This window comes from Lacerta agilis, chromosome 1 (assembly GCF_009819535.1).
Source record: "Lacerta agilis isolate rLacAgi1 chromosome 1, rLacAgi1.pri, whole genome shotgun sequence".
NCBI classification, from domain to species: domain Eukaryota; kingdom Metazoa; phylum Chordata; class Lepidosauria; order Squamata; family Lacertidae; genus Lacerta; species Lacerta agilis.
This window is the reverse complement of record NC_046312.1, coordinates 50,387,923-50,402,207: the sequence shown is the minus strand read 5'-3', so window position 1 is coordinate 50,402,207 and position 14,285 is coordinate 50,387,923. Positions and strand designations below refer to the sequence as shown.

General features: G+C 43.8%; 1 protein-coding gene across 1 annotated transcript in view; it reads right to left on the bottom strand.

The window, feature by feature from the left end:
• Positions 1–14,285, bottom strand: part of TP53I11 (tumor protein p53 inducible protein 11) — a 58,880-nt gene that overhangs the window by 18,215 nt on the left and 26,380 nt on the right. The window contains exon 2 of the mRNA XM_033149414.1: positions 1,695–1,858. Within this exon, the coding sequence (XP_033005305.1) occupies positions 1,695–1,823 (129 nt within the window). The 5' untranslated portion in view covers positions 1,824–1,858. The remainder of the gene's footprint in view (positions 1–1,694; positions 1,859–14,285) is intronic.

Here is a 14,285-nt window from a genome sequence, read left to right as displayed (position 1 = left end):
GTAATTTGTTGAGGCTGCTGAGAGCCCTCAGCTCAACATCTCCAGCCTCCCACACAGAACTGCAGCACCTAGAGGAAAATTAATGGATATTACACCAGTCCAAGTCTGTATTGTAGTTATGGCTTGCGCACAAAGTGGTAGAGAACAAAAAACTGTCTCTCAACACACAAAAGAGCTCCGATAGCTCGAGAGGATATATTAAGCTCCTAACTTGAGCCCGTGACAAATTACACACTTTTTGTAGAACGGCTTTTGGACAGTCTGCATTTTGAAGCAGAGCTTTGATCTGGGATATGTGGAAAATGCCCAGAGAGAAAGATTGGTTTTGCAGATGCAGGAAGAAGAAGAAGAAAAAGTGATGATGTATGGCTGCAGCACTGAAGGAAAAAAAATAAGAAGAAGATCCCTGCTGGATCTGGCCAAAGGCCCACCTAAACCCAGCATTCTTTTCTTACAGTGACCAACCACACACTTGTAGAATGAGGACTGTGTATGCAGAAGGTATACAGTATAGGAATCAAACTTCTCTGTTCATGGAGGGAATAGAAACACTTTACAGAGAATATTCCTACATCTATAAAGACACGTCTCTAATGAGGTGAGAACTGCAGCTTTAACTAGCCACCCCCATAGGCCTTGTAATTCAACCCACGGCTGTGAATCTATCATCTCCCACACTAGATTTTGCAATTAATTGAGATACACAAGAGCTCTGTTTGTCGGGTACAACGCACAACTGTTGTACAACTGATTAGAAAGCAGGTTGAACAAGATAATAATTGCAGGGCAAACTGAACAAAAGTCTGGAATATCAAATTCCTTCATCTCTCCTCTGCTTGGCTTCCTATATAGCCTTATCACTGCTGATACTCTTGAGTAGCTGCAATTATTTCTTAGCTTAAACAAAAGGTCTCCCCCTTTTGCTACTAACTTTAGCATGAACTATTAGTCATTTCATGGAGCAATAACCTGCCCTTTTTATTATTTTTATTATTATATGCGACAACGGCGGCCAGATTATTAATAGCGAAAAACTGGAAAGGGGAGAAAACCCCAACATTAACTGAGTGGAGAAGCAAAATGTGTGAGCTGGTAGAACTGGCAAAATTAACAGCAAATATAAGAGGCCGTTCAAATCAAGAAGTAATAAAAGAATGGCAAGGAGTGAAGAATTATATGACCTGGTACTGCTCCGGATTTGACATTTTGATAAATATGGATTGAAACGGGTGGGGGTAAACAAGGTGAAATAAACAAAGTATAATAGTAGTATTGGAATAAATAACACGGCGAAAGATAGGAAAGTAAAGGAAGAATTAGGGAGATCATACATAGGTGAGGGGGAGTGGGGAGGGAGGGGTGGGGGTAAAAAGATGGAAGAATGTATTTTTTGTGATTGAGTGTTTGAATGGTTTTTGTTCTTTTTGTCTTGTATGAATTTAAAATAAAGTTGTTTTTTAAATTTAATAAATAGATAGATAGATAGATAGATAAATAAATAAATAAATAAATAGAGCAATAACCTGCCTTAGGGCTGAGAAGGATCCTAAAGACCTCCAACTTAACTGTGGGTGATAGTTTGTTAAAGGTCTTCCCATTGCTGGGCAGTAACCAGAATTGTAGCCCTTTGCTGAATGCCAACCTCCCCAACCTTCGGATAACCAGAGCAATGCGAAAACTGAAATGTTTGTTACCTTTGACCTATGAACTTCTCCATCATCATCCTCCCCCCCAACCCCTAGGATCTTGCGTGTCTTCAGGCGGCTCACAAGGTCTGTCTGGCTGTGCTTCTTCATCAGAGGGGGAGGTTGCTTGCTTGCCATGGTGACTCACAGGTAGTCGCTGGCTTGGGCAGAAGCTGAAATGAAAAAGACTAGAGGTTAGAGAAAAGCAGGGTCAAATCCAGCCACAAATTCAAGGAGGAGATACAATTGGTTTTTATGCAAAAACGATTTGACACAATGATGTATTGCATCCCAAAACAACTGCGTTCTTCGGCCATGAAAGAATTGGCAATTATTCAGTCCTATGCTTACAAAATTTAGAGATCCTCCTCAATTTATCTTGTGAACCTGTGGGTTTAGATGCTTAGCCAGTTGGATAGGTGCATCCTTATTTACAAAACACACAGTAACTAAACGCTTGTTCCACTGCTAACGTCACCTTCTTCCAAGGAGCTCACAACATCAGATGGGGCTCTACCCCAAGTTTACCCTATAAACACTCTTGTAAGTCAGGCTAGACAGAGAGAGGTTGGCTGGCCAAGGTCAACCAGTGAGATTCATGATAAAGTAGGAACTGAAACCAAGGTTCCCCCCACCCCAGTCCTTGCCTACCTCTCTGACGAGTTCACCACACTGATCACCCTGCTGAGAACACTGGGCAGCAGAGCAGAATCAGCCCTGAAACCTACCCAGTTCCTCTCCTTGTGGGTTGATATTTTTGAGAATTTGCAATTTCTTCCAGTTCCGAAGCCAAACACGGCTGGAATGGAAATTCACTGAAGGCAGCTGCAGAATAAACTACTTCTCACAGCATCTCCCAGATAAACTTCTGCTCTATGTGCTTTTATCTCATTAATTATAGCGGGTGGGAGAGCTTTGTTATCAGCCATGAGTCTGCCTTTGCTTCTGCTGGCAGAAAAGTGGGGAGGCTTGTGGATCCGGGGGGAGGATAGCCATTTCTAGTTCTATTAAAAAGGCAAGAGTGTGATTTCATTTAGTCATGCTAGTGTGTGCTCGTATGGCCAAGGCTGAGAAAGAGATAGGACAAGTTAGGAGGAGGAGTTGTGGTGGTGGTGGTAGCAGGAGTCCATTTGCAAGACACCTACAAGATACAGTGGTGGTGCGAGAAGAAAAAAAAATAGGGAAGAACACAGCACACTTTAGGGAAGGGGAAACTTTGCCCTACATGCTAAATTCCTGGAAGAGAAATAACAAAATATGTTTCACGTTAGTGCTCTCGTCCAAAAATCGTATTTTCTCAGAATATGTCCTATTGATTTTTATGGAGTTGGCCTTCAAGTAAACATGCTCAACATGCAATGCTTCTTCTGAAATGTCACATTTTTGATTCAGTTATAATCTGTATGCTGAAAGTGCTTCTCTTCCTTGTAACCCCAGGGGTCCACACAATGTGGTCAGGCACAGCTACTTGAGGATCCAGGAATTTTTACCGCCTATAGCAAGAGGGCACTAAATGCCACATCAAACCAGCCAGACTCATTTCAGACATTTTTTCTCCCCTCCTGTGGTTCTCACACGTAGTCTCAAACATTAAGAAACCCTTACTGGGCAGACAGGGAGGGAGGCTTTCAGTGCTGGGATCAAGTTAGAAGCGGACTTTGTTGCTCTGGAACATCTACAAATGTGTGCATCTCTAGCATAATAAACCAACTGTTCTAGGTTACCGTAAATCACATGTCCCAATTCCTGCACACCTTAAAAAAAGAACATCCCATCCACTACCTATTAAAATAGTTCTAGAACAGTGAAGGGGTAGCCCTCCAGATGTTGTGGGACTATAGCTGCCATCATCATCCCTCACCTGTGTCCATGCTACCCAAGACTGATGGGAGATGGAGCCCAAAAACATCAAGAGCCACAAAGTCCCCAGCCCTGCTCTAGAGTTCATTGCCTTCTGTTTTTTTCTTTTAAATTGTACTGTCAAGCGTTGTTGTTGTTTAATATGTGTTGCTGATTTCTTTTTGCAGTGTTTAACACAAGGCTGACTCCCCTTGGGCATTTTGAAATGTGATGTAGTGCAGTAAACTAGGGCAACAAGAGATTTAGCCAATAGGATGGAAAGAAGATCAATGTGCCCAATACATATACAGTTCCCTTTTCTAAAGATAGCTCATGCGATCGCAAAACACGCTTGACATACTAAATCACAGCAGAAGTGCTGGTATTTCGTCTACACAAATTGTATTCTAGATAGCTAGTTTATCGATTTTTGTTAAGTGAAAAGAGAGAGCGGAAGTAAGTGCATAAGTATAATGAACCTGATCCAAGTATCAAAGCAAAGCCAAAATGCTAACATGCAGGGATAGAGAACCGGGAGGCCTCCAGACATTGGGACTTTTGACTCCCAACAGCATGGCCATTGTTTTAGTTAAATACATTGTTTAAATTGTTATTAGGGAAATGATTATTGTTCTCCTTCCAATAGAGTACAGCAGAAAAGTTGTCCAAATATAAACAGTTACAGGTAGGTAGCCGTGTTGGTCTGCCATAGTCAAAACAAAATAAAAAATTTAAAAAATCTTTCCAGTAGCACCTTAGAGACCCAACTAAGTTTGTTCTTGGTATGAGCTTTCATGTGCATTTTGTTTCAAATATAAACAGTTAACTTAATAAATTTCACAATAATTTCATAATTATCTATGTATTTCTAATCAGTAATTTTTGATATAACTGTAAAAACTACTCTGAAAATTTATTATTCCAAAAATGAAACCTTCATCTGGTTGTAAATATTAAGATAATACCTGCAAGAATGAGTCTTTCTGTAAAAAAAGAAAAATGATTTAAATCAAGTCTTACTGACTAGTGATTTAAATTGATTTGATTTAAATCGAATCCACCCTGATCCTAGTTATACCTAACTAAGGTGGAGATGTAAAGGTCCTTGCTTGCTTTTTCATCTCAGCAGGAGACACACACCAAGACATCTCCCCTACCAAGGGAAGAGGAGGAGGAAGGAAGGAAGGAAGGAGGAAGTGAGGTCAGCAACTCTCAGAGCATCAGTCTAGCACCTGATGTAAGGTCAGCACAGATTAGGTCAGGAAGTTGTGTCTAAGAAAGTTGGATGTTCCTCTCCCTGTGCTCTCTTACCCAGGCAGACACGTCAGCCTGCAGTGCAAGCCGAGATGCATAACCAAAAGTTAAAACATAGAAAAGATAGTCATTAAAAAGCAATTTAGCACTAACAGAATTAAAAACAATATTTAAAGGATCTATTAAAAATACGGACAACACCAGCAACAAACATCACACCACTTGCCCTTTCCAGTCAGTTCCTAAAGGCCTGATGGTATAAAGCACTCTCCACCTGCTAAGTAGAAGGACAACAAGAAGTGTGGGATTGTGGGATGGAAGGAAGGAAGGAAAGTTTTGGAGGGACTGATTAAAGCAGTTGTTGAATGTTAAAAGAAGCACAGGTGTCTCTAGCAGCAGAGGCATAACAAGTGCTTTTTTTCTTTTAAAAAAATTATTTTTAGGGGTACTGTTGACTCAAGAAAATCACCATTTTATAGTTCAAATCGGGGGGAATAAATACAGTAAATGGACAAAAGCACAAATATTCACAAAATGTTTAGGTGTATGTGCACCCCTGCATCCCCCCAGAAAAAAGCACTGGATATAACTACTTCACCATCTTTCCCCCATCAAAGCATGAGACACATAATAAGAGCCGTATAGGATCAGGCCAAAGGTTATCTAGTTCAGCATCCTGTCATCAAAGTGGCCATCGAGGTGAACAGGCCCGTCTTAGAGGGATCGGCCGCCCTGGCGCAGCGATCCCTTGGCGCCCCCAGCCTGCCGCCTCTCCGCCCGCCTCCCTCCCGCGCTGGCTGCCCCTCGGGAGGGGGGGTGGGCGAGCGGAGATGAGAGGCGTGGCGTTGGAGCGGGCGCCCGCGCTCCGGCGGGCGGAGGATGAGGGGCGGGCGGGCGGGCGCTCGCGCACCGGCGGGAGGGCGGGCGGGCTGCAAGCCGGCCGCCCTCGCCTCCCAGAGCCCCAGCTGGAGTGCTGGAAGGTCGCGCAAAGCCCCGCGCCGCTTCAGCGCTCCAGCTGGGGCTCCGGGAGGCGAGGGCGGGCGGCTTACAGCCCGCCCGCGCGCGAGTTCCCGCCTGCCTGTGGGGGCGGGGGCGGGTTGGGGAGGGGGAGCCCGGTATGCCGGTGGGCTCGCGGGGGCGCCCCTGGGGTGCCCTGCGCCCTGGCGCGCCGCGCCACCGGCCTCTATGGATGAGACGGCTCTGGAGGTGAAGCCCACATGAAGTACAAGAGACCAATAGCATTTTCCCCAAATACAACCAAGTTAGCAAACTCCTTGATTTAGCACACACACAAAAACCTGTACCACAATTGAGTTCTAGCTGGCGACCCAATAAAACAGCACTAACAAATTTTGTAATCCGGCCTATACGAGGTCCAGGTGTTGCTTGCACTGCAGAGGCATGCTAAACGAAGCTCAGTCTAGCAACTGCCTTGGTAGTTGAGTACTTGTGTAGAAAAGCCTCTGGAGCCATGAGCAGATATTCTGAGTCTACTTTGAACATCCATTTATGAAACCAAACACACCCTGGGAAGGTCTGCTTCACATCTTCAACTGCTGCTCCAGAGGAGTGGTGCTTCCATATCCTGGATCCTTACACTTTTTGAGTTTCAAGATTTATATTCAACAAGTTCAAATTGCTTGGAGTGCGGCATGAGACATTTGTGTATGGGACTACTGACTCAATCACTACTAATGAGCATTAAATTCATGTTCAAGGTGCCAACTCTCGATCTCAAAACAAGGAGTGCTGAATGATATACTTTCCTCACAGGCCAATACTTTCTTCCATTTGAATGCATCATTGATTAGACTAGATGGAGGCATTTTGTTAGAATGTCCAGAGTGTGTGCCCAGAATGTGTATCCAAAGGTTTTTTGTTTTTGTTTTTGTTTAATCTTACTCCCACTGAAATACGCATTTTGCTGCAGGACCCGATTCTGCCATTCTTCTCCAATATGCCAGATTGTAGGGAATTTTTCTAAAGTTTCTGGAGCAGAACAACAGCTGAGAGCCGTCAAGCCCCATCAACACAGGCATTCAGTAAAGCCGTGAAGCCTCATTTGTTTTCATGGCTTGCTGTTAAAATGATTTTGCCTGAAGCTGGTCTTACTTGGGATAATTTTTGTAGGTGGATGGTGTGTACTCCTGGTTTTTTTATTAATTTCATTGGAGATTGCAACAGTAATTGCATTGCGTTTCACAATGTGAGCCACCTTGGGAGGATTTCTTACCTTTAAGAGGATTTCTTACCCTTCAGAGGTGGCCCCCCAAAAAAAATCTATTTTAAATAAAGGGGACTTATGGAAAGTGGCCAAAATAGCAAATACCCCCACTATATAGTCAAATAGCACATTGCTTAGGCACTGCTGCTTCCCATGCTGACCATGTCAGTGAAACCCACAGAGACACTGACACTTCACCAGACCTTGGGAAGCTGGGCTAAGTAGGAATGGGGAGGAGAAAGAGTGCATTGTACAGCACAACTGCACAGAGACATGAGAAGGCAAGGCATGGCTGTGGCTTCCCTGCCATTGTTGAGAATCCAGCTTTAGTTGTGTGGTCTGCAAACTCTGATTGGGAATCACAGGCTTCTTCATTTCTAATCTAACTCTCTCCTGGATAACCCCCCCACCCCCCGTATAATTTACTCTGTTAATATTTCATTTTATTTAGATAGTTAGTGGGTTCCCCCCGCCAATACATTGATCATTACCAGCCATTCACACAGTTTCAATTCCTTCTCTTTGTCTTATGCAAAGGCAAGCACGGGGTCAAAACAAAGATATGCAGTCTCCCCCCGCCCCCCAAATCTTGTGAAAGATCCAGACTCCATGGAAATTAAAGGCTGGAGGAATAAAGTACCATGTGGTGGCTGCTCCGGATAAACATGTTATTTCCACAAACATGCCTTTCAGGCAAACTTTGAACCATCTAGCAAAATCATGTGCCCTCTGAGCAAGTCTGAAGAAACCCACAACATTTACTAAGTCTCATACATCTCTACTTGACAGGGAAGGAAGAAGCCTACTAATGTATTTAGGTGGAACAAAGCTGTGCTTGACTCTTTTTGTCTCCCCCCCCCCCAAACACTTTCATGGGACAGTTGCAATCATCCTAGGATGAAATATCATGCCAACTGCCCTATGAGACCCAAATCTCAATATTAGCTCTGTATACAGTGGTACCTCAGGTTACATACGCTTCAGGTTACATACTCGGCTAACCCAGAAATAACGCTTCAGGTTAAGAACTTTGCTTCAGGATAAGTACAGAAATCGTGCTCTGGCAGCGCAGCGGCAGCAGGAGGCCCGATTAGCTAAAGTGGTGCTTCAGGTTAAGAACAGTTTCAGGTTGAGAACAGACCTCCAGAACGAATTAAGTTCTTAACCCGAGGTACCACTGTATACCAAAGATTCTGACTCATGATTGATCCATGAGATACTCAAAGCAGATTTCTTGAGAGTCCCAACAGGAAAAAGTCAATAACAGCTGCAGAGAATAGCTGGATAATTTGCTTAGCTAAATATAGAGAAATTTAATGTGCTGTCATCTTCATGTTACAGAAGAGTTAGGAACAGGCTGTATTAAGTTGCCACAGAATTAAAAGCATCCCTCTTAGAATCGTACTTGTGTAAGGCCGCCTTGAGTCTTGGTCTGGCGAAATGGCAGGATATAAATAATATCATCATCATGACCCATAGGCACTACCTGTTACTGAGTTGTATTTCTGACAATCCAGGACCCTGGCAAATCATCATGAATGTTCCACTTCAACCCCCGCTACAGCAAGTCTGACCAAGCCTAGCCCTGCAGTCAAGAGTGGTGGACAAGGTACTACTTTTAGAAACTGTTCCTCTTCAGAACAAGTGTTCCTTTTGCAGCTTATTACTTTAACTATGAGAGCAACCCCTTAACTTGGGACCACTTTACCCTTGAGATTGCCCTTCAGATGTCGAGGAAATAAACAGCTATCTGACTTTTAGAAGACATCTGAAGGCAGCCCTGTTTTGGGAAGTTTTTAAAGACTGATGTTCCTAGATTTGTCGTAAGCCACCCAGAGTGGCTGGGGAAACCCAGTCTGATGGGCGGGGTATAAATAATAAAATCATTACTCTTACTATTACTCCATATATGCCCACTCAACTGTTTTGATCTGCTGAACTGGCACTGTTACAGGTGCCCCATAATTCCAATTTCACATTTGTAAGAACACAAATCTTTTAGTATGACAGCACATAACACTTTAGAACTCCCTGCCCATTGGCATCAGGCAGGCACCACCAGTATATTCTTTCCAGATCTTATTAAAACAAGGTTTTGAGACAAGCCGACCGAGGCATGTAAAATGTTGATGCATGTTTTGGTTTATTGTTGATTTAAAAAAATAAAAAAATAAAAATTTAATCATTGTTTTTAACTGTTTTTGCTGCTTATTTTCTTCTCTTTGTAACCCGTTTTGAGGGTTGTGTGGTAGCTGTTTTTTGAACAATCAAACAGTGTAAGAAGTGTGCATGCACACGCAAGCTCATACCAAGAACAAACTTAGCTGGTCTCCAAGGTGCTACTGGAAGGAATTTTTTTATTTTTTATTACATTTTATAAAATACAGTAAAAAGAAAACAAATATAGAGACACCTCGGCACCTCAGTCTACTCTTCCAGCTTAAAAAAACTAATCACTTTGGAGCCCCCAAGATTAGCTTCCAAACAGAAATACAGCCAATTGGGAGTCCACAAATCTTGGCTGGCCTGAGCACCCCTCCACTTGTTGTGGGATTTTGGTTCTCCTTTGCAAAATGAAATCGCAAGGCTGCGTTGCAAGATCAGAAATACCAAATACAGTGAACGCTTGGATTGCAAACACAATCCGTGTGGGAGGCACATTCGCAACCTGCGCCACTGCATCTGCGCACGCGTGTGATGCAATTTGGCGCTTCTGCGCATGCGCAAAGCGTGATTTAGTGCTTATGCGCATGCGCCAAAACCTGGAAGTAACCCGTTCCGTTACTTCCGGGTTTGACGCGGTGTGCAACCCCAAATTGCACAACCTGAAGCAGCCGTAACCCAATGGCTGGCGACGCACAAACTACAATGCTTCATCCAGCCCACATCATGGAAACGGCTCCCCCGCCCCTTTTAATTTCATGGGGAGGGGAGAGCAGGGGACCCTTCCGAACACAATTCAAAGTGTTGGCGCTGACCTTTAAAGCCCTCAATGGCCTCGGTCTAGTATACCTGAATGAGTGTCTCTACCCCCATCGTTCTGCCTGGACACTGAGGTCCAGTGCCGAGGGCCTTCTGGTGGTTCCCTCGTTGTGAGAAACCAAGTTACAGGGAACCAGGCAGAGGGCCTTCTTGGTAGTGGCACCCGCCCTGTGGAATGCCCTTCCATCAGATGTCAAGGAAATAAACAACTATCTGACTTTCAGAAGACATCTGAAGGCAGCACTGTTTAGGGAAGCTTTTAATGTTTAATAAACCCAGCCAGAAACCCAGCCAGATGGGCAAGGTATAAATAATAATAATAATTATCATCATTTTTATTATTGTTGTTGTTATTGTTATCAGCCGCACTCAATAGAAATCATACCCCACCACATATCCAACTATTAAAACTCCCTCTTGCCAAGCAGCGCGTGGTGGGCAGCCACAGCGGCGGAGGAAGCCTCTCAGCACCACCCATAGGAATGGTATGGGAGCTGCCCAGGAGGCAGCAAAAGGGGACGTGGGGCTGTGAGGGACTCAGTCCTTGACTCCCCCCCCCACCCGCAGCCACCTCTGTCTCCTCTTTCGGGTAAGGGCGGGGACTTGGAGCCTCATTGGAAGCCGGAGAAAGCCTCTCTCAGCACGGCCCCTTGACAGCCCTACGCCAACCCCAGGCACGCAGGGAGGAGCCGGGCGGCCGCCTCTGTGCCTCGCTTGGCCCAAAACTCACGCAGAGCCACAACAAAAGAGCCCGCTCGGTGCCCCTGGAAGCCCAGTGCTGTGGCACCATGCGCCACTAGAGACAACGGTTAAGACGTCCCTGTACCCAGCGATTCCTTTACTATGGGCCAAATTCTGGAGACTCCAAAACAGATCTTCCTCACTTCCGAGTGAGTCTAAGCAGGGCATTTTGTGAGGCATTTTTCTTCTGCTGCTCCTCAAAGGCTGTTGTCAGGAAGAGGTCCAGTGTCCACAGCTTGAAATCTTCAGCCTGCAGCTATCAAAAGAGACATTTGCTGCTCACTGAATTCCACCCAGCCTCTCCTACAAAGCAGGGGTGGGGTTGGGTGCTTTTATTTCTGGCCTGAGAGATGCTGCTATGAAGTTCTCAAGTTAAGCAAATGAACCATAACCTGCCCGCCTAGGCCCTTTAGGGCAATGTTAAGCTTTTTAGGATCCACATTTTGCTTTCAGTTTGAATGCATCATTATTATTTAATTTCTTCGAAAGGCACATTAAAACACAGTTTCAATATTTCATATACCCCAGTTAAACTGTTCAAATGTTTTGGCAAAACTATTAATTAAGGTGCCAATTTTGAAATGTATTTCCATTTTTGTTTCAGAAAACAAATCTGTACTGCAGTCCTTCGATTCTGCTATTTCAAATACAAAGAGTTTCCAAGGCTGTTTACCAAAGCTTCTATTGATCAGTGTTCATTTTCATTATGCACTGTTGTTTTACGTTAGTACTATTAGTTTTAGGATGCTTTCACCTTTGTGATTTTTACTGTTTGTTGAAATCTGCCTTGGAGTCTTTAGACTAGAAAAGATAAATAAAACAGACAATGCAAAAGCTACTAGTTCCATCTTTCTCTAGTTTCGGGCTTTATTTTTGTGGTGGGGAGTGGTAGAGAAGAAGGGACAAGAGGATTCTGATCTCATGACTCCACTTTCCTTCATCATTTGTTCTGCTGAAAACCACTGCTAATTCAAAAATGATTTGCCAAAATGCTGTCATGAGACTTCCACAATGGATATAAGAGGAATAATAAAAAAAATTAAGAGCCATGAAAATACAAATACTCAAAAGGCAAAGCTTTTTTATTTTGCAGTGACTATCTGCCTACAAAAAGCTGCAGAACTCAGCATCAACAAAGTCATTCTCTCAAGGTACTGTGAATTCAGCAGCTTTACAGTCACACAAGCACAGGGTGAAAAAGGTTTGTGCATTCCAAACTATGCAGTAGTCATACCTGAATATCTGCTTAAAATATTCCAAATCATTGATTGGCCTCTTACCTGGACCCTTCGTGCTTTGCAAACATGAAGGTTCCAAGTAATGTGCCTGTTATTTCCAGTTTTGTTCGGCTGCTGCTTTTCTTGTTTTTTAAAAAGAGTAAGTTAGCGAGTGGCAGATTTCTGCTGGAGAACTGGACCCATTCAGTACAGAAAATACAGAGAAATGGTCTGATCAAGTATAGGCAGCTTCCTATATTCCCTATAAGATTTCCTGCCCCACCCCTGGCTCGTCCACCAAGAAAAACAACTTGTGTGTAGGTCAGTTGGTCTGTGTTTATATAAAACCTAAATATATTCGTCAATAGCTGAGTATATATGTAAGGTCTGTGGGGTGGTTGCTCGCGAGTAAGCAGGCAAGACTCCAAACCATCTTTCAACAGTTTTATTGTGCATGCTATTTACAGTGCAGAACTAGAAGTTCATGTCTGTATCAGTCACTCACAGAATCCGGGAGTGGCCCCTTCCGGCTGTGACCCCAACATTAGAGTTTTGGTATCCCAAATCTCTGCCTCCCCTCCTTACGTTTCACACCTCTGCGCACTTAGGGCGCCGGAGCTGGCGTGCCTCCCTCCTTGCCCGCTGAGCGAGGGGAGTGCAGGGTCTCTCCAACATCCCCAGAGCCTCTGCTCTCAAGACCAGAAGCTGCCTGTCCCTTCCCGCTGGAGACCTCGCTGCTCCCTCCACTGGAAGAGGAGGTGGTGCTGGTCAGGTGGGGCTGGGGCTCTCTGTAACACCACCCTTCCACCACCCTGCGCTGAGCTGGGGACAGTTCTCTGACAATATAGAACACCCTTCCCATTGAACTTCACCATTTTCAGTTGGTGCCAAAAGACAATCTTTCTTTTCCTCCAGCCCTTTTGAATATTTCAACTGTACAGTAATATGACGGCCAATGGGATTGAATTGTAAATTTTATTATGTTTTTGTTGGCTTGATATAATTATAAATGCTTTGACCTATCCTATGGAATGTTTGTGTTGGAGCAGGGAAGGGCATCTTGTACTTTCAAAGTGTCTTGGAAGCATAAAAAAACCTCAACTGGGGATATGGGGCAGCTTAGATACACTGAAAGCCTCTGGGGGCTGTATGGGGCCTCTGCGCCGTGAGTTGCTTGCATGTAGTTTACATGAAGATTGCAAAGTTTATGAAACTGACCTACACTTCTGTTTTGTACTGAAAGTCTAGAGCAGGGTTTCCCAAACTTGGGCCTCCATCTGGTTTTTTTAGACTACAACTCCCATCATCCCTAGCTAGCAGGACCAGTGGTCAGGGTCAGGGATGATGGAACTTGTGGTGCAAGAACAGATAGAGACCCAAGTTTGGGAAACCCTGCTCTAGAGGGAGCTTTAGTGCAGAAGAGAATCTGAAAAGAAGAAACTAGAAACAATGGATTAGCAGCAGCTGAAAATTAGCAGAGACAAACTACAAGCCCTACAACTTCTAAACAATTATGACAACTGTTACCAGAAGGAAAATCTGGGTCAGGGGCCATATATTTGACAGCTGCTGGCTCCCTATCCAGTTAGCATCTAATAAAATTTATATTTATTAAATTCATACTTTATACACAATATTGATATACACAATTTTATTATTATTTTTAATGTGTGATACGTTATGCGCCACTTAAATTCTGCTTATGATTCATTGCCACCATGGGAGAGAGAGGCATACTTGATGGTTGGCTTCCCTTCAGAGCCACAGCCACAGGATGGGAGATGCTTTGAGTTCCAATTAATGTTTTAGTTTGAGAGCTCCCATGAGAATCATTTTTGATCAGACATTAACAACACAGTCATGCTCCCCCCCCCCCAAAAAAAAAGAGTTAAAGGAAGCAAACTGCCACACCTTCCTTTTATTTTTTGATGACATGGAATTATGAAAGGGGATTTTTTGTTTTGTTTAAGCTATTATTTTCTAAGTCAACACCATACAGGGCCCCCGTTTAAAAAATGCAACTCACAGAAATTCAGCCAGGGACAAGTTATTCAGAAAAGATTAGCGTCAGATTAAGTCCACTGCAAAGACAGAATAGATAGTGTTGTATAATGTGTGTGGGGGGGGGGGGTTGACATTACTTGTCCTGCAGTTTCATTCCCCCACATATTATGGGAAATTGAAGATTGCTCTGTATTCATCTCTTCCACTGAGACTTCTGGTGTTTTGATGGTCACAGGAAGTGGAGCCAAACCCAGAGGGAAAGATAATAAGAATGGAATGAGAATTCAGCCTTTTGAAGTAATTGCACCTAGTATTTAAATTGCTCCAGTGAGCCCTACT